Below are 27066 nucleotides of genomic sequence, written 5' to 3'. Positions count from 1 at the left end.
TTATAGGGGAGTTGACTCACCAAATCCCCACTGATCCAGTGGTCTACTCTGGTTGCCACTTACTACAATGAGCAACAGGATTTCATGTAGTATGGCATTCTTCCACCCTCCTTGGTTACCAATATGGCCATACTTACTTTGAAACTGGTGATGGGACATTTTATGTTTTATTTTATATCTTCTTTGGTAGGGGATCCCAAGGTGGGTTTGCAAAATTTTTTTTTTTAAAAAAAAAACAGATTAACTTAAAAAACTAAAAATGCTAAAAGTACAATTAAATATATTATATATACAAAGAAGTACATCATCCCACATTTAAAAACTTTTCCACAGAAGTCAGCCAGCTGTCCAAAGCCTGCCTGAATAAAAAGCCCTAGGCCAGCTTTAGATAGAAAAAGGTAAAGGTTCCCCTTGACATTTAGTCCAGTCATGTCCGACTGCAGGATGCAGTGCTCATCCCCATCTCCAAGCCATAGAGCCAGCATTTGTCCGAAGACAGTTTCCATGGTCACGTGGCCAGCGTGACTAGACACGGAATGCCGTTACCTTCCCACAGTGGTGGTACCTACTTATATATTCACATTTACATGCTTTCAAACTGCTGGTCTTCTGCTGGTTGGCGGGAGCTGGTCTTCTGACCTTGCAGCACAGAGGCTTCTGCGGTTTAACCCGCAGCACCACCACATCCCTTAGCTTTAGATAGTAGGCTAATTTATGAGGGGCAGAACTCTATCCTCCAACCGGTTGTGAACAGATGGGGGAGCTTTGCCACCATCTGACATTTACCTTCCAGCTTGACTGCCTAGGTCTACCAAGCAGTATGACCTGCCCTGGCTGCCAATCCAAACAGCAGCCCAAAATCCCTTACCTGTTCTTCTTGCTGCGTAACATATAGTTTGAGATTTTTGCGCCCCCAATATCATTGTTCCATACAAATACACACACCCTGACTACACGTTATTGGCTGTCACTGGGGTGGGAAGGAGTAACAAGAAATTGCTAAGCATAATAATGTCAGGGCCCACCAAATAAACTGAACTGCACATGATGAAGGAGAAACGGGAGGTTGACGCTAAGCTCCCATTTTCAGCAGCATCGCCCTCGCTTCCAACCATGTGCAGTTCCAGCTGATTCTCCCACAGAGTAGGGCATCCAAATGGAGAGACCACAGCTTAACGGAACATGCAGTTGCACTTTTTGAATACAGAAGGTCTTGATTTCAAGCTTATAAACCATTTCCAGCCTAAGAAGCATCTGCAGTAGGTAACGGGGAAGGCCTCTGAATACCAGTTGCTGTGACTTATGGACCATCTTGTTCTGCTCAAGTCCTGCTTGTGAGCTTTCCATAAGTGCCTAGTTTATTTATTTCATGTTGTTGTTGTCTTAATTTGGATTCTCAGTGTAGTGCAGTGGATAGAGTGATGGACTAGTACTCAGGAGTACTGGGGTTCAAATCTCTGCTAAGCCATGCAAACTCACTGGGGAAGCAGAACTGGTAAAACTACTCCTTAAATATCTCACTTACCTCGGAAGCCCTATTAGGGTTGTTATAAGTCAGTTCTGACTTGAAGGCACAGAACACACAAACATTTTTATTTATATATCCCAACTTCCCTCCCATCAGCTCAAGTGAGCTTTCATGGCTCTCTCACACACACACCCCTTTATACTCACAACACCCTTGTGAAGGATGTCAGGCTTAAAGACCATAACTGGCCCAAAGACACCTAGTGATGTTCTGGAGCAAGCAGGAATTTGAACCCAGGCCTCTTAAGTCCTTGCCCTGTACTGTAACTGCAATGTCACACTGTTTAGTTACCATGAGAACAGAAGGCTGGGTAGGTAGACCTTTGATTTGATCTTCTTATATTCTGCTGGACAGCCAGAAATTTACCTCCAGTCTAGGTAAACATTACTAAGCTGCAGGCAGAGATAAAAATACCTGGCACAGAGCAATTTCCTTTCTTCCTCTTGCACTGATTCCACGATGTTCGTAGCGCTTAATGTTAGTTGCATCATTTTATCTCTGAAATCTCTGTCCTGCTTTTCAGGATCAGTAAAATGCAAAAACAAAATGCATTGCAATTTTACTATTAAACTTAGTCCTCGTAATATAGGAAGTATTTCTAAAAGCAGTGAGCTTGAAATGGGCCAAGAACCAGAGCTAAGAAAGAAAAAAGGCCCACTGAAATAAAATAAAACCAAAGTTCATCTAAAAGTTAGCAGCAAAGGAACCAAATGTACTTCTCACTGGAGGTCATTCTACATTCTGGGAGCCACCACGAAGATGGCACAGCTCTTCATTGGGGGACAGGGTAGAAGGTGAGAAGTGTTTCCCTCCAAGTTTATGGAGGGTTAGGTGAGTAGCGCTGTGGGCTAAACCGCAGAAGCCTGTGCTCAGGTTCAGAAGACCAGCAGTCGTAGGATCAAATCCATGCGACAGAGTGAGCTCCCATCGCTTTGTCTCAGCTCCTCACCATTTACAGTTCGAAAACATGTAAATGTGAGTAGATAAATAGGTACCACCTCAGTAGGAAGGTAAAACGGCACTCCCTAGTCACGCTGGCCACGTGGCAACGGAAACTGTCTTCAGAAAAGCGCTATTTATTATTTATTTATTTATTTATTTGATTTATATCAAATAAATAAATAAATTTATTTGATTTATTTGATTATTATTTGATTTATTTATTGATTGATTGATTTGATTTATATCATTTATTTGATGTATATCCCGCTCATCTGATCAAATCGACCACTCTGAGTGCTGGCTCTACGGCTTGAAAAACGGGATGAGCACCGCCCCCTAGAGTCGGACACGACTAGACTAAAAATGTCAAGGCGAACCTTTACCTTTTAAAATGTTACTTTTAAGGCAAAAACACTTGAAAAGGTTATCTTTTTGGACTACAACTCGCAAAATACCCCCAGCCAGTCATGCTGACTGGCAAATTCTGGGAGCAGTACTCCAAAATGATAACTTATTGAGACTCAGAAAATCGGCACTTCAAGTTGAGAAAGGAAATAGATCAGTCACTACTGACATGGATAAAGGATCGATGTAGTGTACAATCGATCTCTTGGTGCTATACTAGAATAACAACTTATGTGATGTCCCAAAAGAGAGGTAACCCTTCTCTTAAGAGGAGGATTTGCAAAAAGCGTGTGACGATGTGTGCATGCATGCGTGTGTATGCAAATTTAGAAATCATAAAACAAAAATAAAATTAGAGACGGTGGAATTCATTTAACAGCTGATCAGGTGATCCTCAGTTTGGCTGGTAAATGAACCCTGCCGAAACACCGAAACACCAGCTCCTGCCCATCTCTAAATAAAATGCATCTAACTATCTTGCAAAAGTCTTTATGATCAGGTGACCTCTATCTGCTCGATCCTCTGTCTGAGAGGATATTACTATGTCGCTTCAAAGCCCCTTTTCTCACTTATGGGTTTTAATCTTTAGACAGAGGATGTCTTTAAACAGAATACTGGCTTTTAACAGCCCTTTAGACAGAGGACTGGAACATAAGGCAAATGAACATCCCACACCAGACATGGACACCCTACACATTCTGGCCCAACTTAGGTTTCCAGTGTTTCTACAATGTCTGGAAACTAAGCCCTTCTCTATGAGTTTCCAGATGCAAGAAGCCCTTGTAAAAACATTTCAGCAACAGGCCTAGAGTTACGTATTCTGGAATGTCCTTGATTTTTCCCCCTCCAATAGCAGGTTTGAACAAATTGTTTAGAAAACGTCGGCTGTGGAAGCGCGTTAAAGCCGTGTTCTCCCACAAAACAGGCCCTGACGGTGGAGCAGCCAATCCTTGTAGAGGGTTTATTGATTAAGTGTGAACTCCACATAAGAATGTATTGTTTTCAACCTCAGAAATATTTACCAAAAAATCAGGGATCATGATCTACTGGATAAAAGAAAAACAGTCACCGCTCTCAAAGCTGGAGAAGACCGAGCCATCCTCCTCGGGCTGACCATGATGGTGTGTTCCATTATGATGTACTTCCTCCTGGGAATCACGCTTCTGAGGTCATACATGCAAAGGTAATTCTCTCTGCTCCTTGTTCCCGTTCTATAATATTGTTCCAAAAAAAACCCCTCAGAAACAAAATGTGAAAACACTGGGTTTGGGGGCTAACACCAGGAAATGTTAGTTCCGCTCAATATTCTGTATGTTCTCAATTTCATTCAGGTTTTGTTCTCTCCATTATGGCATGGAATTGATTTCAGAGGCTTCCTTTCTCAGCATGCCTTTTATTTGCTTAGGAAATAATTCTCCCAATGCTGCATTATTTGGGGATATTTTGATATGTAGGAGAAAAATGGCAACTGCCGCAAAAATTTGCCACCTCAACTAGTGCACCTCTTTCACCACTGATTCTACACAAGCTGCGCATTCAAACAACCCTTTAACTCTACTTCAATAGGAAGTTTAGAACAACTCTGCCTGCTGTGGTCTCTCTCTCTCTCCCAAACCTGAAACAGTGGGCAGTGACCTCACTCATTTCTCTTCTTCTTTCTCTAAATCAGGTACAGTGGACCCTTGACTTACAGACGGCTTGACTTACAGACTTTTTGAGTTACAGACTTCTCTGGCCGCAAAATTTAGATTTGACTTGCAGACTGAGATTTGACTTACAGACCAGAAAAAAACCAAAATGGAACAAAAACGGCCTGTTATGGGATTAATTGGTTTTCAATGCACTATAGGTCAATGGAGACTTGACTTACAGACTTTTTGACTTGAGAACAGCCTTCCAATACGGATTACGTTCTCAAGTCAAGACCCCACTGTATAAAAAGTTTTGGTTTCACTTTCCTCTTTATTGCCATGACAAGGGTCACAAAAGAAGTTAAACTCTTCATTTCACATTTGTAGCATTCAGCCCTGCCCTCACCTGTCCGTCACAGCTGGGCAGTGAAACATCAGCCAATGAAGGGACAGAAGGTGGTGCAGAAGGGGGAGGAGCTGGAATATATAAATGGGTGTATGATGTAAGGGGGGGAGAGAGATTTTGAGAGAGTGAGTGATGAGTGTGTCTATGGGCCGGTGAGCCAAATAGTCAGTGAGGGAAGAGTCTGTGTGTGTCAGTGAGTGAGAGACCTTGATTAACATCTTGTGATTTACTTACTTTATTTTGTTAAACCAATAAACAAGTTTTGTTTTGAAACAACACTTGTCTTTTTTTAATATTGGATAAAATTGGTGGCAGCAACTGAAGAAGAAGAGTGAGCACTCCTGGAGGCCTGAGTTGGTAGAGGCTTCAGCACGCTCGCTACAACATTTTCTATGCATGGGCTAGATTCTGAATTCACAAATTTAATAAACCCTGTTTCCCCAAAAATAAGACCTAACCTGAAAATAAGCCCTAGTATGACTTTTCAGGATGCTCATATTATAAGCCCTACACCCAAAATAAGCCCCAGTTAAGTGAAACCCCACCCTCCACCCTTGTGCAGCAACCAGAAGATGACGACATGACTGTATAAATGTAGATGGTTGTACATGAAAAAAAAATCCTCTGAAAATAAGTCCTAATGCTTTTTTGCGGGGAGCAAAAATTAATATAAGAACCTGTCTTATTTTCGGGAAAACATGGTACTTAGTGGTTCCGGGCCCTCTATGTTTTGCATAGGTTCCCCCCCCCTTCAAGTCCGTCCACCCATGAAAAGTTGGGAGTTCTATTCCCTATTGTGACTCTTCCGAGTAGAACCAGCTTGTGCAGCCTTGGGCAAGCTGCACAATCTCTGGGCTGTCCCAGAAGGAAGGAACAGCAAACTATATCCAAGTGTTATCAACCTGGAAAACATCACCCTAAGTCAGAATAGACTTGATAACACAACATGGTTATATTTAGGACTCAGTCACTGATGCCACAAAAGTTCTGCCTCAATCTCTTAGGCCTCAAGGAAGGTGCACAACCTCAACAGAAGGAATCTCATGCCTCTTTCATAAAGTTAGGGTGGCCTTTTTCTTTTCTTCCAGAATGTCATGGAAAGGAAATTTCAAAATGGTGGCAGCGGGATCATAGCTGACTGTTCCCAGTCCAGAAAAAGGTTCACCCGGACTAAATTTCGAATGGGTGTTTGTGGGACAACAAGAAAACAAAACTGTTTGCACCCAGTGGTTGTTCTTTCTCTTTGTTTTCATAACTAATGCCAGTCAAAAACAAGTGGGGCCTGTTTGAAAGGAATGACTTTACACCCCATAAAGGATTAGCATGTTCACACAGATACCATTGTGTGGGTCTGAAAGCTTTAATTGGCTTGATTAGAGATTAATCAACTAAATATTAATGTGGAGGTTTATTTTAAAGGACTGGGCTCAGAATCAAGGTGGGGGGAGAGAATTATTTCTTTTGTTGCTGCTATGTTACAGGAACAGGAATAAAGAAAAACATTTAAAAGCACCTTTCCTTCTCATAATGATTGGTTTTTTGTTTGTTTTGTTTTTTGTTTTTCGGGTATATACTGTATCCCTAAAGGCTATTTCAGTAAGATTTGGCAATGCTCAAAAGTCTTGAAATGCTATTGATAAATAACAAATGAATGATTCATACTCTTTTCAACCTGATATATATGAACTTCTTAATTATAAGCAGAACATGTTTTTAGGTCCCTAGAGCCTTGTTAGAGACAGTGTGTTACTAATGGGAGCAAAAGCCATCAGGCTTAGGCACAGGGCTATAGGAGAATCTCTAAGAAAAAAAATCCAGGTTTAATCCCTGACCTTCTCTTATATCATGCTGGGTTCATCCTGGCAATCTGTTTGGCCAAGATACAGGTCATAAGGGAAATTTGTAATACCATTTTGAACTCACTGTGGTGATAGATAGATTGAATACAAAGGGCTTGTCTACACTGGCTCATTGGAGTAGCTAAAGTGCATTAAACAGGGTCACTAGAGGGCTGGTATGCCATTTGGTGTGCTCAATGCATCCAAATGGCATTGCCCCATTACCCCAGAATAATGATGCGAGACAAGTATCGTGGGGTAAACATGGACCACACGTTATTAAATAATCATTCTTGCCCACCATAAAAGGGGGGTCCTGCCGTAGTGCGGAATTAGGTTTAAGCACAGGGGTCTTAACGGACCTCTTACAAAACAAATGAGCGAGTCCCTAGCCCCAAGTTCTCACGGTCATGAAGACAACAAGAACCTGGCCAGCTGCAATTTGACCACCCCCAGACCACGAGCCACATTCTCCTTGTTGACTGTTGGTCTGGGTGTGGCCCCAGTGCATCTTCCCCCCCCCCAAGCATTGTAATCACACGATGAGCTAGACATTACCTGTGATTGTGAGGGGACTCACTGAAACCTGTTCTATCCACACTACCCGCCTGTGTGATCGAATATTTCCACCTCTCAAAATGTCATTGCACCTGCTCCAGTGTGGGATAGATGAAAAATCCCTGCATCCAAAAGCCAATCAGGATAAAGGGCAAAAAATTTCCTATCCAGCCCCAAAGGCGACCAGGTAAACTCACACTAAAAAAAATAGGGCGGGTGGGTGGGTTGCCAGCAAGGAAGAGGATGGAGGGAGGAGGGAACACCATTTAAGTAGCTCACTCATTCCACCCTCCCCTCCAGGGATGCTCTTGCGAGACTCTAAGTGCCTCGCATTATCCCAGGAAGGAGGCAAAGGTGACCCATGCTGCCGAAGGTAAGCTCATCAGCAGATCCAGCATAATCACCTCAAGTGACCCTATTTGGCCCACCCCTTGCTCTTTGAGTTTCCCATATTATAAAGTGGCTTAAGATGTCAGCAACTTCCTGATATTGGGAAATTAAACTGTTCCTCTGCTCCTCTATAGAGTGCCAAAGGAAGTAATTTTCACACTATATTAGAGCATCGCTGGTGCACTACATCACATATTAAAAATAAACCAAATATTTAAAACTTCCTCCCAAAACCTGCACACAGCCAAATCCACCATTGACCAGTAAAAAAAAGAAATTTACTTCCTCTGTCTCTCCATGGAGGAGAAGAAGAAATGTTTAATTTTTCAGTATTGTGAAGTGACTGTCTTCTTAAGCCACTTCACTATATGGGAAATTCAAAGAGGAAAACAAATTGACAGTGGAAGGCTCACTTTGGTTCATTGCTGGAAACAAACCAAAATGGAGTGATCCTACCTGCACCAAAAATGTAGAAGCCCCAAACAGGGGCCAGAAAAGTTTGGATAGGAATCTTCTGGGGGTGGGCTAGTTCACTCTAGCAAAGATATAATCTGATTGCTGGCTTTAGGAGCACACCAGCCCATTCCTGCAATGGATCAAACAGTGGGCTAAATGCCTGCGCTGTCACCCTCGAGGTCCCGTGTCAGCATTAGTGTGGAAGCTCACAGCATTGCTCCAGACCACAATCTGGAAAACACAACCATGTTGACTTGGGGGAGTTCTGGTTACAAGATTTTCACTTCCAGAATGAGCAGGAGACTAGGAATCTGTTTTGTTCAGTAGTCTTTTTGGTTATGATCTCCACAATTTGTGGAGCAAGTTCCTGTGTACAATTAGTGTCCTTTCCCTTTGAAGAACACACACAACAATCAGAGAATGACTGCTTCTTTGAAAAGGCACGGACAACCCATCCAAAGCTTCTGTTCTCTAGATGTTAATGCAGACAAAGCAACAGCCATGAGAGTTTCACACAGTACATGGAAAGATAATTCCTGTCAATGTCAGAAATCTTACCGAGAATACCAAGAAATATTCTGCTCTGTTCCAAAATGATGAGAAATATTTTGCAGTGCCTTGTCTGTACACAAACGCAATGCAAGCATGGGTTTATCTTCCTACCTCTAAGACATATTGGGTGATATCTTGTTGTAACATCAGATTGCTAATTAAAGGCTTTCTTTTACGATTCCGGGGTGGACACAGCTCAGGTGCTATGCAATGAAGTTGCAGGCACCTGGAAATCCCAAAAGGAAGCCTTTGATCCGTGGCAATCTGTGGCACAGACAGACTCCATCCAACAGGGGTTTGGCCATCATTTGCATGATGCGGCACTCAGAAGCTTACATTACATACTGGAACCACACGCAAGAACACACTTCATCTGTTGACGCTGCTTGTCTCATTTTGGGCTAAAACTGCTGTGATTCTGAACTTTTTTTCTTATTGTTTTGGTTGCTATCCAAAGTCTACATCAGGCTTGATGGCATCTCAGAACCTGTCTACAGATTCACAAGATAGAGAACTTAGAAAAGAAAGTAGCACAGAAACTTCCTCCTCAACAAGAATTGGAAAATTGGCAGAAATAGCATTTGGCTTGTACTGAAGGGAATTTGCTTTTCAGGATCCAGCACCGCACATAGAGTCTCCTTCATTTGTCCTAATTTAAACCCTGGATTAATCAGAGGAATGGCGGAATGGAGAGCTTACGCTCTGTAGCCTTTTCCTTCACAGTACGAGGGTCTATTCTTTTACTAATATCCTTATCGGCTAATCGATGTCCCACTGCAGTCCACAAACGCTTGAGCGTCTATCACTGAAAAACAGTCCCATCCTAATTCAGCAGGGAGCAGCCATGAAGAAGGATCAGCAGCCCTGAGAAACCTAAGCTTTCAACTAGAAGCAGAAACAAAATAATGTTTAATTGGTTAAGAAAAGTGGAGGTCAAGTTCTTTACAACACTTTTTGCAGCACTTCCAGGGATTATTTTTTCCCCTTCTTGCATTGGGTTAATACCGTCCTCCACACAAGTGGAAAGCCTGCTGATCCATGTAATAATTTTGCTACAAGTGAGGCATTATCCCTTGTATTCCTGGCTGCTCCTGCACGCAAAGTTTGAAAAAGACGTCACTGTTGTTACAAGCCATCACGGCCCATCCGATTTATAAAAACTCTATGAATGAGTGATCTCCAAAGTGTACTATCCCCAACAGCCCTGCTCAGCTCTTGCAAACTCCACCTTGTGCCTTCCTTGATAGAGTCAATGCATCTCATATTTGTTTGTCCTCTTTTCCTGTTGCCTTCAACCTTTGCCAATATTATTGTCTTTTCCAGAGAATCCTGCCTTCTCATGATATGATCCAAGTAAGAGCCTCAGTTTCCTCATTTTTGCCTTCAGAGAAAGTTCAGGCTTGATTTGATCTAGGACCCATTTGTTCATCTTTCTGGCAGTCCAGGATATCTGCACAGCTCTTCCCCAGCACCACATTTCAAATGAATAAATATTTTTTCCCTCTCAGATTTCTTTACAGTCCAGCTTTCACACTCACACATAATGATGAGGAAGACAATAGGTCTTGGCCTTGGTCTCCAGTGATACATCCTTAAACTTGATGACCTTTTCTAATTCTTTTATTGTTGCATTTCCGAGTTGCAGTCTTCTTCCAATTTCCTCAATGCAGTCTCCATTTGGATTGGTGATCAGACCAAGGTATACAAAATCTTTTCTACTTTTTCCTTGTCAACATTAAAGTTGTATAGTTCTTCAGTAGTCAGGATTTTTGTCTTCTTAATGTTCAGCTGCCGTCCTTCTTTGGCAGTTTCTCCTTTCACTTTTGCTAAAAGTCATTTCAAGTCATTGCTGCTTTTTGCCATTAAGGTGATGTCATCTGTGTATCTTAAATTATTATCTGAATAACAAAAACAGTGTTTCAAGTTGAGTAATAGTTCTTGCATGCTCATAGAATAAAGAATTACATACTGTCCATTCCGATTCCATTATAAATAACCTGAATATTTAAATTCAGGTTTTAACTCAATTTAAATGTAGGTGATTACACAATGTATTCACGAGCACAGATTAATTTGACAGGAAATTGGGTTTTTCCTATGCAGCAGAGAGTGTTTTTAGGCCTCCACCAGAGGTCTGTTTATTTTAAGGCAAATGTGGAATGATTTCATTGAAATCAGTTTCACATATGTGAACACCCCATCTGTGTTTTTTAAACTTTGTGCTATCTGATACAGCACTATACCTAATACAGCACTATACTAGATAGATAGATAGATAGATAGATAGATAGATAGATAGATAGATAGATAGATAGATAGATAGATAGATAGATAGATAGATAGATAGATAGATAGATAGATAGATAGATAGATAGATAGATAGATAGATAGATAGATAGATAGATGGATGGATGGATGGATGGATGGATGGATGGATGGATGGATACCACAGCAGCGATACAAGGATTATGGTCTGCTTGTGGATGCTTGGCGTGGGCTTCTGTTGTGCTTCCACTCATTGTCCCATGCAGCTGACAGGCAGGGCACTGCACCAAACAGATGGCCCTGCCTCCCTGCCTACTTGCTCGCTTGTCCCCAGTCAAAACTGAGTGCAGTGGCAGTGGCAACAGCAGCAGAAGCAAGGGGGCTACATTGCAACAGCTGGTGTGCTGAGAAGTAGAGCTGGCCCTCTCTCTGTTCCTGGGCCAAGCCACTGGCCCTGATCCCTCCTGGTCCTATTGCATGCCCAGCAGCTGCGGAAAGGCTACATGGTGGCTTCTCAATGTGTGCCCAGGCCAGATCAGGGACACCAGGTGATTAGCCATGTAGGCAGAGGGGGATGGGAGTTGGGGTGGCATCCTTATCCCTGTTGCTAGCTCCAGCTGCCAAGAATCATCCACTCCTCAGTGCAAAGAAGAACAAAAAGAGGAGCCAAGCCCACCAAGCGGGCACACAGGGACCGCTCTTGCCCTTTGCCTCCTGGGAACGCAAACAGCTATTCGAATACTGCTTGACAGTCACATGGTTTCTAAATCAATTCCATTTAGAACCGAGCTTATTGCAAGGCAAATGTAAATGTAACCAAGCCCTCTGACTCATGTCGACCCTTTCCAGGGTTTTCTGGGTCAACAGCACTCAAAAGCCATTTACCATCCACTTCTTCTGGGGCTGCTCTCTAATTGCACAGCTTACCCAAGGCTATGTTGTTGTTTAGTCGTGTCCGACTCTTTGTGAGTTGGACTATAGAAGCTGGTTTTTCGTCCAGAAGAGACAGTGGGAATTGAACCCTCAACCTTTGGCTTTGCGTCTAGGTGCTGAACTCCCGGAGTTAACCCACCAACCTAGACTCTTGAAGTTCCACAATGATCTCACAGTCCTGAATTGAGCTTGCTTTCTAATGACAGCCCTTGGAGCCCTTCCAGTTGACCCCCTGAGCCTCTTCTTCTTCTCCTCGACCCAAACCATTCTCTAAAGTCTGACTCTGCATACTACTTGCTTAGACTGCCGCACCCTGGTGCACATCAAGAGTGTCATCCTAAAACACTGCAACTGCATGTAGGGTATCCACAACTGTTAGGAACAGCAGCCCTATGTTTGCAGATGTTAACACAGGGCTGAACTTTGGGGAGAAAAATGTAGCTCAGGGTCAGAGCACATCAGAAGATTCCTGGTTTCTTTCCCAAAATTTCCAAACAGAGCTAAGAAAAGAATCCTGGCTGAATTCATGGAGATCAGATGCCAGTCAGAATTAAACAGAGATAGACCAATGGCTTCATGTAGTAGCTTCCAATGTTTCCCCACCCTCTGCCCTATTTTAATGCGTCATTAATTGCTTCTCCAGAAGCCACCGTGTCCTGCCTTTTGTCTCTGAAAGAGTTAATCGTTTGGAGAGAAGCCTGATTAGAAAGCCAGCCAGCAGTATTTACATTTCAAAATCGTTCTCTTCTCAGGCACCCTTAATTACACATCCCTGCCAATTACAGCTAAGGTCAAATTACTCCTCTGGAATCACTGGTGATGTTGCTTCCTACATGACACCCCGTACACCACCAATGAATATCAAAGCCCTGGAATAACCTGAAATTAATTGAGGCTGACAACGCTCCAGTCTTGTTGAATGTTGCGAGTCTTTGTTTTTGACAACTGGGGATCGGATTAGGAGAAATCTGCAGTCCTCCTGAAAGTGATCCGTTTTGATGCTAAATCAGGGTTGGGAAAATTTGGTGTTCGGGACTGCTGCTCCCACAGTCTTCCACAGATTTGGGTATATCAAAAGCCAGACTTTTCCCAGCCATGCAGCAAATTGAGCCTGTAGCTTTGGAGGCGAGATGTCCAGATGCCAACTGCAGAAGACATGCCACAGGAGAGGGGCTTGTCTTGCTAATCAACAGAGCGCCTGTCTCTATGACTGACCTCCTGTCTCAACCACACTTCCCAATTCTTGATGCTGTGGGTGGCCACTGGCCACAACAAGGAGGCCCAGAAAATGTTCAACTAGGAACTGGGTCTTCTCAGTGGTGACCACCTCGCTGTAGAATTCCCTTCTGGAAGAGGTGCCCCAGGCTTCTGCCCTCCTTAGTTTCAGGAAGCAAATCAAAACCTGGCTTTTCACCCAGGTCTATGATGACTCTATGTGCATTATTTACAGCTCATTGTTTAACTGTGGCTCCTACAAGCCTCTTCATATTTCCACTATCTTGGGGGTTGTGATAGATCCTTGGGTTTTGAGGTGGGCTTTGTTGTTGTTGTTTATTGATTTAATTTTGCCTATAGTGTTTCGTTGCTTATTCCTTTTGTAGCTGCCCAGAGTAGTGGCTTACTGCAAGGTGGGTGGGGTATAGTGTTGGTAATTAAATAAATATTGCTGCAGAGCTGAAAAAGGGGGAACCTGTTTCTCATTCATTGTTGCCCATAAAGATAATATCTGGCCTCTCTGGAAAATAATGTCACACTATACACCGATTCCAAAAGGGTAGGAGAGGCGAAGGGCCCTCCATGTGTTTTAGGACTTCCTTTTTTGGCATCATCCTTAAGGATTGGCGATGAAGGCCAGAAGAACTTTGAAATGTGTCTGGAATCAAAGCCATTGTATCAGTTCTGAGATTAGCAAGAAGATATTCTTCCTACATCGGGCACCAGTTCAGATATTTATTTTTCACTCACTGCTGTTTACAGTCTTCAGAGGCAGCCCCCTGTACAACATAGTTCAGTAGCCTATTCTCCAATGATGTTTGGCAACCAGCTTTGGTTCCATGTGCCATGATTTTCTTAGGCAAAATTCTTCCTATGATTGGACCATCCTAAAGAGGAAGAGTGTTTGGGACTGCTCCAGCTCTTCTTTAAGTGTGTTTTTTGTCTAAACTCCCTCTGTTTTCCTTTTCTCACCAGTGTTTGGACAGAAGAGACCCAGTGCACCCTCCTCAACGTCTCCATCACAGAAACCTTTAACTGCTCGTTCAGCTGTGGTCCCGAGTGCTGGAAAACTTCTCAGTACCCCTGCTTGCAGGTGTACGTCAATGTATCTTCTTCAGGGCAAAAGTACTTACTTTACCACACAGAGGAGACCATTAAAATTAACCCTGAGGTAAGAACATAGTCCACCGCGGACCGGTTTTTGAAGCAATTTGTTTGCAAGGGCTGGGGGGAGGGGCTGTTTCATGTTGTTCTGAAATTTACAACGAAATCAATTCAAATAATCTCCCCTTCCACAGAGAAGCAGATCATCCTGCATTTATTTTTTTATCCCTGGGATGAAGTGGATTGGTAGCCATGAAAGCTCACAATGACATGAATCTGCTAGTCCTATTTTTCCGTTTTGCTTCGAGTTTCGTTTGGCTGCGATTCAGAAAAAGATGCTGGGAAAGTGCAGCCATGGTGGCCGTGGCTGTGGCTGCAGTTGTTTCAAAAGGGGAAGTTTCTAGACCTCATGATAATAAATGTCTGGAAAATGAAGGACATTGTGGTGGAAAGGATCTGGTGGCCATGTCTGTGAAGCACATGGCTTGCTTAGTCATCTCCCACCCCTTTATGACTTCCATTAACATTCCCTTTTCTTCCAGCCTCAAAATGTCCAAATGACTTCCCCGCATCTGCTGATACAAAACTGCTCCCTGTTAAAAACAGATCAATAAATACTTTCTGAGAATACAGCAATATCAGATTCGGGATTAAACAGGTCATTTGTGCACCTTAATACAAACAAATGAATCAATTTGACAGAACTTAGCATTTTCTTTAGGGACAATTTGCTTTTTCTTGGATTTTGCAAGAATTTTAATGCAACTGAATTGCACAATGAAGGGAAGTTTAATTCTTCCTTCGCAGCTGTGCTCTCTTTAAAAAATGAGAAACTTTTGTTCGTAAGCCTTAGAAGTCTGGTGGAATGCATTTATGACGGGGGAGAGAAGGGTGGAAACTCACCTTCTCCCTGTGCTCTGGTCTCAGTGAAAAGACAGAGAAATATCATTTATTAATATATTTTTTTTGCAGCTCTGACACTGTGTCTCTAATGATGCATTTAGTGTCACATGGAGTCGGACCCTTCAAGGAAATGGGTTTTGGCTGGAGTTAGCTTAGCAGGAAGCAGCCTTGGAAGTTGCTACAGGGTTTGTGCGCCTCATCTTTGCAACTTAGGGCATGGTTACATTAATGAAATACACTAGATTCTGGATCAGGGATTTTTTTCCAAATTGATGTAAAGTCACGTGATAATCACTTGGGTTTTGTGTCACTGTTTGCATCCCCTTGGGAAGACTTTTAATCCAGTGTTAAGCTTAGTCTCAGACCGATCAGGGAACTGCATGGAAATTCCCTCTTTTCCACTCTGGTGCTTGTTGCCCCTCAGAGCCACTCGCTGCTGCTGCCGGGGTGTTATTTTGAATACTTATTTTAATGTTTTATTTCTTCCAAAGTGAGATAGTGCTAATTCAGTATTACAGATAGGAGGAAATGAAACAGACATACACACAGACACACACTGCCACGCTGCAATCTCATCGGAGTCCCATAGGGGCTGCTTCCTGACTTCCCTTTCAGAGCCTCTAATTTCATTATCTGGATTTCTCTCTCTCTATTTCTTGAAGGTGGGCATTCCTGTTGAGTTGAGGCAGGATGAGGGATAAGAGACAGCCAGAGAAGAGAAGAGGTATCCTTCCCCCTCCCCATTTCTTCACCTCCATTCTGGAGGAGGAGAGGAGGAAGGCTTCTCTTACACTAAATATTTTAAGTGACAGCAGCCTCCTCTCCTTGCCTGAAAACCTTTGATGGAGCAGCTACACTATGGGTGGTGCAGCTGCAGGAAAACTCATTTTTTAAAAAAAAATTCAAACATACTGCTGCATTGCATAAGCAGTTACATGATGTACAATTAATTTTTTTAAAAAATTATCTGAAAGATATTTATGCCTCCCATTACCCTGCAGCCTGAAATGTATGAGCCTGGCATCCAATATCTGACAAATTCACAGACACAATTTACTGTAACAGAAGCACTCACATATGCCGAAACCCTTCAAAATAAATTTGTGTCACAAGCAAGTTAAAATAAACAACCCTTTGGCAGCTGATTAAAAAACCCTGAATTTATAACCAAAAAAACATGTTTGCCATCAAAATAAATCCATGCTTCCCTGTTTCGTGTAGTCAGAACTTTTAAATTGATTAGAAACATGCTAAACCTGATTCCCCCTTCACGGATTGCTGCCTTGTCATGGCAAACGGGCTTGAGTAATTCAGAGAAGCTATTGGCTATGCTGTATGAGGACACCCAAGATGGACAGGTCATTGTTGAGAGTTCTGACTAAATGCGATCCACCTGGAACAGGAAATGGCAGGCCATTTCAATATCTTTGCCAAGAAAACTCCATGGACAGAAACAAAAGGCTAAAAGATATGATGCTGAAAGATGAGGCCCTCAGATCAGAAGGTGTCCAACATGCTACTGAGGAACAGCGGAGGACAAGTAGCTCCACAGCTAATGAAGTGGTTGGGCCAAAGCTGAAAGGACACTCAGCTGCAGACATGCATGGAAGTGAAAGGAAAGTCCAATGCTGCAAAGAAAAATACTGCATAGGAAACTGGAATGCAAGATCTATGAACCTTGGTAAGCTGGATGTGGTCGAACAGGAGATGGCAAGAATAAACATTGACATCCTTGGTTTCAGTGAACTAAAATGGACAGGAATACACGAATTCAATTCAGACTGTAAATGATAGAATGATTTCAATACGAATCCAAGGCCAACCTTTCAACATCACAGTAATCCAAGTTTATGCACCAGCCATCGATGCTGCAGAGGCTGAAATTGAACAATTCAATGAAGACTTGCAACACCTTCTAGAACTGACACTAAAGAAAGATGTTCTTCTCATTATAGGGCTCTGGAATACTAAAGTAGGGAGTCAAGAAATAATACAAACTGTAATACAACAGCAGGTAAGTTTGGCCTTGGAGTTCTAAACAAAGCAGGGCAAAGGCTAATAGAGTTTTGTCAAGAGAACAAGCTGGTCATCACAAACACGCTTTTCCAACAACACAAAAGGCAACTCTACACATGAACATCACCAGATGGGCAATACCGAAATCAGATTGATTATATTCTCTGCAGCCAAAGATGGAGAAGCTCTATACAGTCAGCAAAAACAAGAACTGGAGCTGATTGTGGCTCTGATCATCAGTTTCTTATAGCAAAACTCAAGGAGAGACAAGAAGGCCTTCTTAAACGAACAGTGCAAAGAAACAGAGGAAAAGAATAGAAAGGAAAAAAAACAGAGATCTGAAAATAGAAGATATTAAAGGAGATATTAAAGAACATTTTGTGCAAAGATGGACATGATAACGGACAAAAATGGTAGAGTTCTTACAGAAGCAGAAGACATCAAGAGAGGTGGCAAGAATACACAGAGGAATTATACCAGAAAGACTGCTGACCTTGAGCCAGACATCAAGGAGAGCGAAGTCAAGTGGGCCTTAGAAATCATGGCTAACAACAAGGCCAGTGGAGGTGATGGCATTCCGGTCAAACTATTTAAAATCTTAAAAGATGATGCTGTTATGGCGCTAAACTCAATATGCCAGCAAGTTTGGAAAACTTAGCAGTGGCCAGAGGATTGGAAAAGATCAGTCTACATCCCAATCCCAAAAAGGGCAGTACCAAAGAATGTTCCAACTACTGTACAATTGCAGTCGTTTCATATGCTAGCAAGGTTATGTTCAAAAATCCTACAAGGTAGGCTTCAGCAGTATGCGGACCGAGAACTCCCAAAAGTACAAGCTGGATTTCAAAAGGGCAGAGGTACTAGAGACCAAATTGCTAACATGCACTGGATTATGGAGAAAGCCAGAGAGTTCCAGAAAAACATCTACTTCTGCTTCATTGACTACGCAAAAGCCTTTGACTGTGTGGACCACAGCAAACTATGGCAAGTTTTTTAAGAAATGGGAGTGCCTGACCACCTTACTTATCTCCTGAGAAATCTATATGTGGGACAGGAAGCAACAGTTAGAACTGGATATGGAACAACTGATTGGTTCAAATTCAGAAAAGAATACAACAAGGCTGTATATTGTCTCCCTGCTTATTTAACTTATATGCAGAATACATCTTGGCAAAGGCTGGACTGGATGAATCCCAAGCCGGAAGAAATCTCAACAGCTTCAGATATGCAGATGATACCACTCTGAAGGCAGAAAGTGAGGAGGAATTAAAGGACCTCTTAATGAGGGTGAAAGAGGAAAGCACAAAAAATGGTCTGAAGCTCAACATCAAAAAAACTAAGATCATTGCCACTGGTCCCATCACCTCCTGGCAAATAGAAGGGGAAGATATGGAGGCAGTGACAGATTTTAGTTTCTTGGGCTCCATGATCATGGCAGATGGTGACAGCAGCCACAAGATTAAAAGACTCCTGCTTCTTCGGAGAAAAGAGATGACAAACCTAGACAGCATTTTAAAAAGCAGAGACATCACCTTGTCAACAAAGATCCGCATAGTCAAAGCTATGGTTTTTCCTGTAGCGATGTATGGAAGTGAGAGCTGGACCATAAAGAAGGCTGACTACCGAAGAATTGATGCTTTTGAATTGTGGTGCTGGAGGAGGCTCTTGAGAATCCCCTGGAGTGCAAGGAGTTCAAACCTATCAATTCTTAAGGAAATCAACCCTGAATGCTCACTGGAAGGACAGATTCTGAAGCTGACGCTCCAATATTTTGGCCATCTCAAGAGAAGAGAAGACTCCCTGGAAAAGACCCTGATGTTGGGAAAGTGTGAGGGAAAGAGGAGAAGGGGATAACAGAGGACAAGACGGTTGGACAGGGTCATTGAGGCTACCAACATGAATTTGATCCAAGTCCAGGAGGCAGGAGGAGGACCTGGCGTGCTCTGGTCCATGCAGTCATGGAGAGTCGGACACGACTTAACGACTCAACAACAACAAATAGAGGGGAAGCATTCTTGTTCCCAGCTGTTAAAGGGTTTAGATATGGGTCCCTCAGATCTGTATACCAGAGGACATTCTGTTAGATAGTGTACCATGTCCTTCATGACTTAAGAACTAAACAACAAGAAGAAAAACCTGATTCAAAAACAGGTTACTGAGCTCTCAAATGCAGCATTGACATTTTATCCTCCTTTTCTAGAAGTTAGGGGTGGGGGGGAATCTTTTTTTTTTTTTTTTTTTTTTTTTGAAATGTGCTGGAGGAGAATTTTGTGGATGCCCTGGACCACCAGAAAGAAGAAGTAGGTCCTAGATCAAATCAAGCCTGCACTTCCTCTAGAAGCAAAACTGACAATATTGAGGCTGTCCTACTTTGAGCACATCACGAGAAGGCAAGATTATCCAAAAATAAGGCTATGATGGTGGGAAAGGTTGAAGGCAGCAGGAGAAGAGGAAGACCAAATACAAGATGGATTTATGCTGCCAAGGAAGCCACAGGGTTGAGATTGCAATAGCTGAGCAAGGCTGTTGAGGACAAGACATTTTGGGATATTGCTCATTCATAGGGTCACCATAAATTGGTGTTGACGGACAAGAGATAACAACAACTAGAAGCTGTGGTGCACTGGAACCAGGGGAAACAGCGTCAAAACCTCCAGACCTTTTAGGTAGCAGGGACTATGACATCATCTCCCACCCCCTTCAGACTTCCTGGTTCATTCAGAGCTTAGCAGCAGACATCACAGTTCTTGGGAAAGAAGCATCTAATGTCCATGAAACAGCAAATTGTTCCAAGTTAAATCTGTTGTGATGCTAAGTATTTGAAGGTGGTTTGAGCGGGCCTTCTTTTCTATAGAAGTGTGCTGCTTATATACCATCCCATAGTGCTTAAAGCACTCTCTGGGTGGTTTATAATTTTTTTGGAATTATGCAGGCTACACATTCCCTCCCCTGCCTCAGGAAGTGGGTACTCATTTTACCAACCACAGAAGGATGGAAGGGTAAGTCAACCTCAAGCCAGCTGTGAGATCAGCTGGTCCCAAACACTGACCGTGAGCAGAGTTTTAATTGCAATACTACAATTGAACCACTGCACCATGAAATTTGTAAATTCCCTCTTGTCCTGTTATGTGTGAGAAAGAGAAATTTATCACGTCTTTTTCACAGCCCTGCAGACCACTGAACATATGGGGGTCATAGGTGGAAGGCTTGTGGACATTGGGGCTCTGACTGGGGCAGCAGGCTATGTCCTGCTTTCCCCTATATATGTGCAGGGAGAGCATGCGCGGAGCCCTCTTGTTTCTCAGTGTTAAAAAAATGCTATTTTTACTAGCTGAAGCTTGTAGTATTCAACAGGCTGGAGTGCTCAGCTAGGAATATGACGGTTTCTCTGTCCGATTTTTAATGCATTTCTTTCTCAATTCTATATCTATATGTAGAAGCTTGCCCACCCACCTGGAAATTTACATGTGTTTAATGCATATTTCTTCCAAAATGTTCACCATTTTCCCAATGCAGGCATTTACTTTCGTTTGTCTTTGGATGTGCGCATGCGCCCACACATTTTCCAAGGTATATATTATCTTGTCCGTGCCTGTTTTCTCTACGATGTACTGCAAGTCTTGAAAATATTTCTGAAGCAAGATGGTCTTGGTTTTATCATCTGCCTTTAGAGGTTTGAAAGGGCCATTCCTGCAGGGAATGGCAAACCTAACCATCTTCTTTCCCATCATTCCTTTGAGCATTAAGCTCTTCTGTTAAGTCACCCCCATCACCATTCAGATGCCAGCCTTGGTGAAACCATAGCAACGGGCCGGCTTGTGATCATCAAGGCAGTATAAGCCTCACCACCCCTAAAAATGCAAGGAAAAAAAGGTGGGAAAAACTCAATTGCACACTGAACTGTGAGATTCAGTATGCAACAGGTAACACCAATGGAGATTCTTTAACTTATAGCAATTCACTATTAAAATTATGCCTATTCCATAAATGTGCAACAGGATTTTGGCCACTAAATATTAAAGTCTCTCTGTGAAAGAGGTAGAATTATTCCTCACTGAATTCCAATTGCATTTAACTTCAGTTTTATTTGTCCTATGTAAAATTAATTACAACTAACCAATCATTTGTAACTAATTACTTCTGTGCCCTGATCTGTTCTTATGTTTAGATTGTCTCATATCAGAGATTCAGGCCAAGCAATATCAATCGTAAATATGGACATAAAATGACCAGGGGAGAGGGGGGAGTTCATTTATTTTCACAAGAACACGAGCAAATTTAAATATGCATTCTTCCAGCTTAGTAGATGTTCCTGTTGCAATCCCAAAGAGCATCCAGTATGGCTGAGCCAATTTAAATAAGTTTTGGGAACTGCTGTATGCTGCAACCAAAGGTCCATTATCCATGTTGAGCGGCAGTTGTAGCAAACGAGTTTTATGTCACTTGAGAGACTAGCAAGTTTTCTCTGACATAGGTTTTCATGGCTTTCATTGGATGCAATGAGAATAGATAGACGTCAAAATAGATAGAAATGCAAAAGGCCTAGCATGCTGACGGTCTTAGCTATGGCTGTTAAGGATTGTTAAGCAGTCCTTGCGATAAATACCGATCTTAACAGTCATCTTTAAGAATCATTGAAAGCTAAATGACAAGTAGATGTATGTGTGACCGCTGTGAAATATTGGTTTGGTCTAAAAGGGTGAGACTAAGAAAGAGCAGGGCTGTGAGTAAGAGGTTTGAATCAGAAAGACCAGAAGAACTGCTGAGGCTGAAGCTGCCTTTGCCACTTGGACTGCTGAAGCCCTTGCCAACTTGGTTTAGGATTTTGAAGATTCACATGTGGAGCTGATTCTTCTATGTATTTGATTCCCAACCCAGTTGAGGAAGATGTCTCGGATGTTTTATCTGAATTTGAATTTAAACTGACACTTGAATTTCACAGTTCTACAAGCAAAGTCTCTATTGGTGCTGTTGCCTAAATCTTGGGTGCACAAGGCTTCTTATAATTGCTCATGTTGTCTGTTATATAAGTGTGAACAAGAAACTAACCATTTTGCGAAACTGTGTTTGCAAGGTTCGTCAATAGTTTATCTAAGCAAACAGATAGCCCCATTGAACGTAAAAGTGTTGCATGAGCAAATTTGGGTCTTTGGACTACAATTCCCAGAATTCACCAGGCAATATATCTGCATGGCTCTTGTGACAAGTATGCTCAAGCAAAGATAAGCAAGTAGATTGATTCATTATTTATTATACTTCTATACTGCACCATCTAGTAGCATTGCCATTACTCTGGGCTGTTTCCGAGAATGAAATAAACATAAAGAGCACAACCCACAAATATGAATATATATATATATATATATATATATATATATATATATATATATATATATATATATATATATATATATATATATATATATATATATATATATATATATATATATATATATATATATATATATATATATATATATATATATATATATATATATAGTATATAAATAGAGCTACACAGCTAAACACGCAAGATGGTGGCAATGGACAAGATGCAACCTACAAAATATAACAGATAAAAATAAGACTAAGTGAGAATAGTTATAAAGGGAGGGTGTCCTGAAATCCCTGAAAAGCAATGTTTTCATGTGCTTTCTGAATATTAAGAGAGAAGGAGCCTCCACAGGTAGAGCCTTCCACAGGGAGGTGGCCACCACGGAGAAGGCCCAGCTCCTCGTTAAAGATCACCTTGCCTCTCTCAGGGTGGCCACCCACAGCTTCAAAGCCTGAAAGGTGTGAATAGCACAGGAAGTCAACCTTAGAGAGAGGTGTTTCAATAGGTAGCAAGGTTCCAAACTGAGAGACGTAAGGTGGGAAATATTTGTCTAAGCCCATTATATAGAAATGCATGTTTGATCCAGGATTGAAATCAGAAGGCAGAGAGGGAAGAAGAATGTAGAAATTAAGAAGCAGGCAATACAGGCAAATTTGACCGGAGCTCTTTAGGTTTTCAAAATAAGAGTCTTTTTCAACCCCATCTGGAAATGCCAAGGTGGAGGCTGGGAGGTTTTGCATGCGAAGCATGTGCTCAACAGCTAAGCGACAACCCCATTTCCTTTCATGTTGAACATATAATGAATGCTACAAATGAAGAGAGGGAGCATGCACATGCCGTGCTGTCTGCCGTGCTGCAAGCGCATCTGTGCTGACGCAACCTTGCTGTGCGCATCACGCCTCCTCCTTGTAGTGTGCAGCTCTTTCTCCAGATGGCTCTTCGTCTTCCTTTTGTGTAAAAGGGCGTCGGAGGTCCTTCAGCTTTGTGTGGGTGACGTTCGGGGGGGGGGATTGTATCTGTTCATTATCTGTCTCAGTCGCTCAAGATATGACAGTCCTCGTTAAGCTGAAATTTAATTGCCTGAGATAGGGCAAAACCAGATACTTAGAGCCCAGATCCAAATGATTGCCAGCAGATGCAGAATTGTAAACGCCAAGCATAACGAACTTGGGCTAATGGCCTTTTGGAGGGGATGTTGTACTGGTGCAGCAGAAGGTCTACCACCCCCCTGCAAGCACGTACAAAGGCATTGTGATTTTTAGGGCCTCTCCAGGCAATTATCTTAGATTACGGCATAAGTTGTTGTTTCAATTGTAGCAGCATCTGCAACATTTAGAGCAGGCGAACATCAGAAGCTGCCTTCTACTGAGTAAGGTTGTTGATCCATTTAGTCCTGTAATGTTGACACTGATTGGCAGCAGGCCTCACAAGTTTCAGGCAGGACTGTCTCCTAATGCCATAGTCCCCAACCTTGGGCCTCCAGATGTTCTTGGACTTCAGATCCCAGAAATCCTGGTTGTTGGTGGTGAAAGCTTCTGGGAGTTGTAGTCCAAGAACATCTGGAGGCCCAAGATTGGGGACCACTGTCGTAATGGACCCTTGATCTTCCCTGGTGGTCTTCCATCCAAGTACCAGCCACGTCCAACCTTGCTTAACTTATGAAATCTGACCAGATCAGGTGTGCTCATGGTGCTATGTATGAACAGGATGGATGTGTAGCAGAGTTTTAAAATTTTGGTTGAATTCCTCTAGCTGCACAGCACAAAGTCCAGGGATTCACAGAGGAGAATAGCTTCAGATTCACTAAAGTAGTCCATCTCTCTTCTTGTAAACTGGCACTTTCAGTCTCAATAACTCACTCTGTGACATTAATAGCAGAAAGAATCAAAACCTTTTTCTTCCTTTACAGATGTGAACAGATCAAACCGCAAACAACTGACTGCTTCAACAGATTTCAACAGACTCTAGAGAGGGAAAGAGCTCAAAAGCAGGAAGGCAGGTTTCTCTTTGAGTTCAGAGGCAGGGAAGGAATGATTGGTTAATGCTGGATAGATTGATAGTCGCCCCAGCCCAGAAAGGTTCCTCCCACCCAGACCTACTAAAGTCAGGATGCGAGGTTGTAAAATCTCCATCAGAATGGAGGACCTCTGACCTCTCAAGCAAATCTGGCTCACCAAGGTTCCCCATCTGGCTCACTAAGGATCTGGGTGAAACTCACTTCCTGATGCCTGAACCCCATGTCCTGATGCAGGGATATTCCTTAGCATGCTTACTGTTCTTTCCATCTGTAAGGGCAAGAAGTATGCACAGGAACCACAGAGCAAATAGAAACAAGTGATAACAACAGGAATGTCCTTCGGCTGACATGTCCAGCCCAGTGGAGCAAGGCACAAACCAGATTAATTTCATCCATCCATCCATCCATCCATCCATCCATCCATCCATCCATCCATCCATCCATCCATCCATCCATCCATCCATCCATCCATCCATTATTCATTTTATTATTATTTAATAAGCTCATATGTACCTGCCTGGAATCTGGCATTGCATTGCATCTGCTTTCTGCTCTTCCTGTATACGAACCATCCTGAGATAAAGCCAAAGCAACAGCTTCAGCAGACATCTAGCGTCTGAATCAGGGACAGCTTTGCTGCACGTGGTCTTTATCTTTGTTTTCGATTACAGGACAGGGATAGAAAAGCTAATTGGGAGGGGGACACTTATCAGCCCACGGGATCTCCCAAGGTCCACCACCACTCTACATTTTTTTTTCTTTTAAAAAGCATAAATGTCCAGATGTTTTCTTCTAGGGTTTTTAAAGCTTTTTTGTGGGTCACACAAGGTTTGGAGAGGCCGCGCTTGGTTTTAAATATTAATTGCTGCCCTTGGAGGTTTTTGGAGCACCCTTGTTTCACTTTAGTGCTGTGTGAAATGTAACTGTTCTTGTAGATAATCCCAAGGGGAAACCCTGTCTTGGCACCCTGAGTGAGGCGAAGTATGAAGCAGCGTCCTCCAGCTGCAGCTTGGGTCAAAGAGAGGAGGGCACCTGAGATGGTAAAAGGTTTCTTATAAGACCAAGTGAAATGCAACTTAACAGTGTTGAATGGATTTGTGTTGTGTCAGTTTAACTAGATGAGGCTGCTCTGGATACAAGCTGAATCTTGGGTTGCCAACCAATCAACACCAGTGGCTGTTCCTTTTTTAAAAATGTATTTGTACCTTCATCCACATTGACAAAAATCATGGGTGTGGGGACACATTTTGAGCAGAAAAGCAAACAAAACATCCAACAGTTAAGCCCTAGTTCTTTTGCCTTGCCACTTTTCCACAAAGAGGCTTTAGGCTTCAAAAGGAGTTCCTCAAGGCCGCACATCATGTCTGGTTTGGCCCATAGCTCCTGTGCTACATTAGCCCTAGAAACTTTGGAGAGCTTTGCCTTTTTATATTCACATTTACATCCTCCCACTTGCCAGATTCTTCGTAATATAATGCCGGTACAGTTAATGCTTGCCCGGCTAGAGGCTGTTTCATAGGTTATGATTGTCTCTCTAGGGTTTTCCGCATTTCTTTTTTGCTTAGACATACAGTTGCACCGACGGAATAGCAAATCAATTTTATTAATGCACTGTCCTTTGACGGTAATTCTTGACTGTTTGACCCGGAATGGAATTAAACTATTCTTAGCTTTTAGCCACTCTGAATACAGAAACAGAACTGGTGTTAGGTAGAGCTGTCCCACGCTCGCCTCACAGGTGAAAGCAGCTCCATCCCTGAGAAAGTGGCTAGCAACAACCTTTGTGGATGAATGATGTCAGCAACTCCCACCCCTTCTGGGCTCCACATGAGGATCTTGAGCAGGGAGGTCTGCCCCTATAGTGTCTGATATGGCTTTGAGCAACTTCCTCTCAATATGCACATGCCCTATCACTGTTTATGATCAGAGTTTAATGGAGGTAGAACAGAGCCTTACCTAGCCATTTTGGCCCTTTGACAAGCAGCGCTTCCTCTACTCCAGTTTGCTGAGGCATGGACATGACAGCCCTCCCCCACCCCAAGAAAAAGGAAAGGAATGTGGAATTCCCTTGGAAAAGAGAATCCTTATGCTTTCCAAAAGAAGAAGAAGGAAAGTAGAGCTGGGATAGTTGCCATTTATTCTCATAAAACTCACCACTACATTCAGCTCTCGATTTTGGAATCCTCTACATTTTGTTGACTTGAGGCAAAGCCCCAGTTACTCCCCTCTTAGTTACAGCCCTGAGGAGAAATAATCATGAGTCTCTATCTACATTCTTCTAATTATGAAACAAAGAGTGGAAAACAGATCATTAGGGCTCTCCTATGCTGCACTTTTAGTGATGTATGGAAGCGAGAGCTGGACCATAAAGAAGGCTGACCACCGAAGAATTGATGCTTTTGAATTGTGGTGCTGGAGGAGGCTCTTGAGAGTCCCCTGGACTGCAAGGAGAACAAACCTATCAATTAAACTTGAGTGCTCACTGGAAGGACAGATCCTGAAGCTGAGGCTCCAATACTTTGGCCATCTCATGAGAAGAGAAGACTCCCTGGAAAAGAGCCTGATGTTGGGA

General features: G+C 42.6%; 1 protein-coding gene and 1 long non-coding RNA gene across 5 annotated transcripts in view; one reads left to right on the top strand and one right to left on the bottom strand.

The window, feature by feature from the left end:
• KCNMB2 (potassium calcium-activated channel subfamily M regulatory beta subunit 2) overlaps window positions 1-27066 on the top strand; it is a 295671-nt gene that overhangs the window by 256368 nt on the left and 12237 nt on the right. For 2 of the 4 annotated variants that reach the window (XM_078389636.1, XM_072996224.2), the window contains 2 exons: window positions 3909-4058; window positions 14095-14290. In XM_078389636.1, the coding sequence (XP_078245762.1) occupies window positions 3909-4058; window positions 14095-14290 (346 nt within the window). Of the gene's footprint in view, window positions 1-3887; window positions 4059-14094; window positions 14291-27066 lie in introns of all 4 variants that reach the window. The other 2 variants (XM_072996223.2, XM_072996222.2) reach the window with 1 other exon arrangement.
• Window positions 17281-19976, bottom strand: LOC144587932 (uncharacterized). Its single transcript, XR_013543193.1, has 2 exons — window positions 17419-19976; window positions 17281-17385 (listed from the first exon to the last, which is right to left on the bottom strand). It is a non-coding gene; the product is annotated as an uncharacterized LOC144587932 (long non-coding RNA).

The sequence above is a fragment of the Pogona vitticeps genome, chromosome 3, assembly GCF_051106095.1.
Source record: "Pogona vitticeps strain Pit_001003342236 chromosome 3, PviZW2.1, whole genome shotgun sequence".
In the NCBI taxonomy this organism is placed as follows: Eukaryota; Metazoa; Chordata; class Lepidosauria; order Squamata; family Agamidae; genus Pogona; species Pogona vitticeps.
Note: the sequence above shows the minus strand (reverse complement) of the source record. Positions and strands in the feature narration are given on the sequence as shown.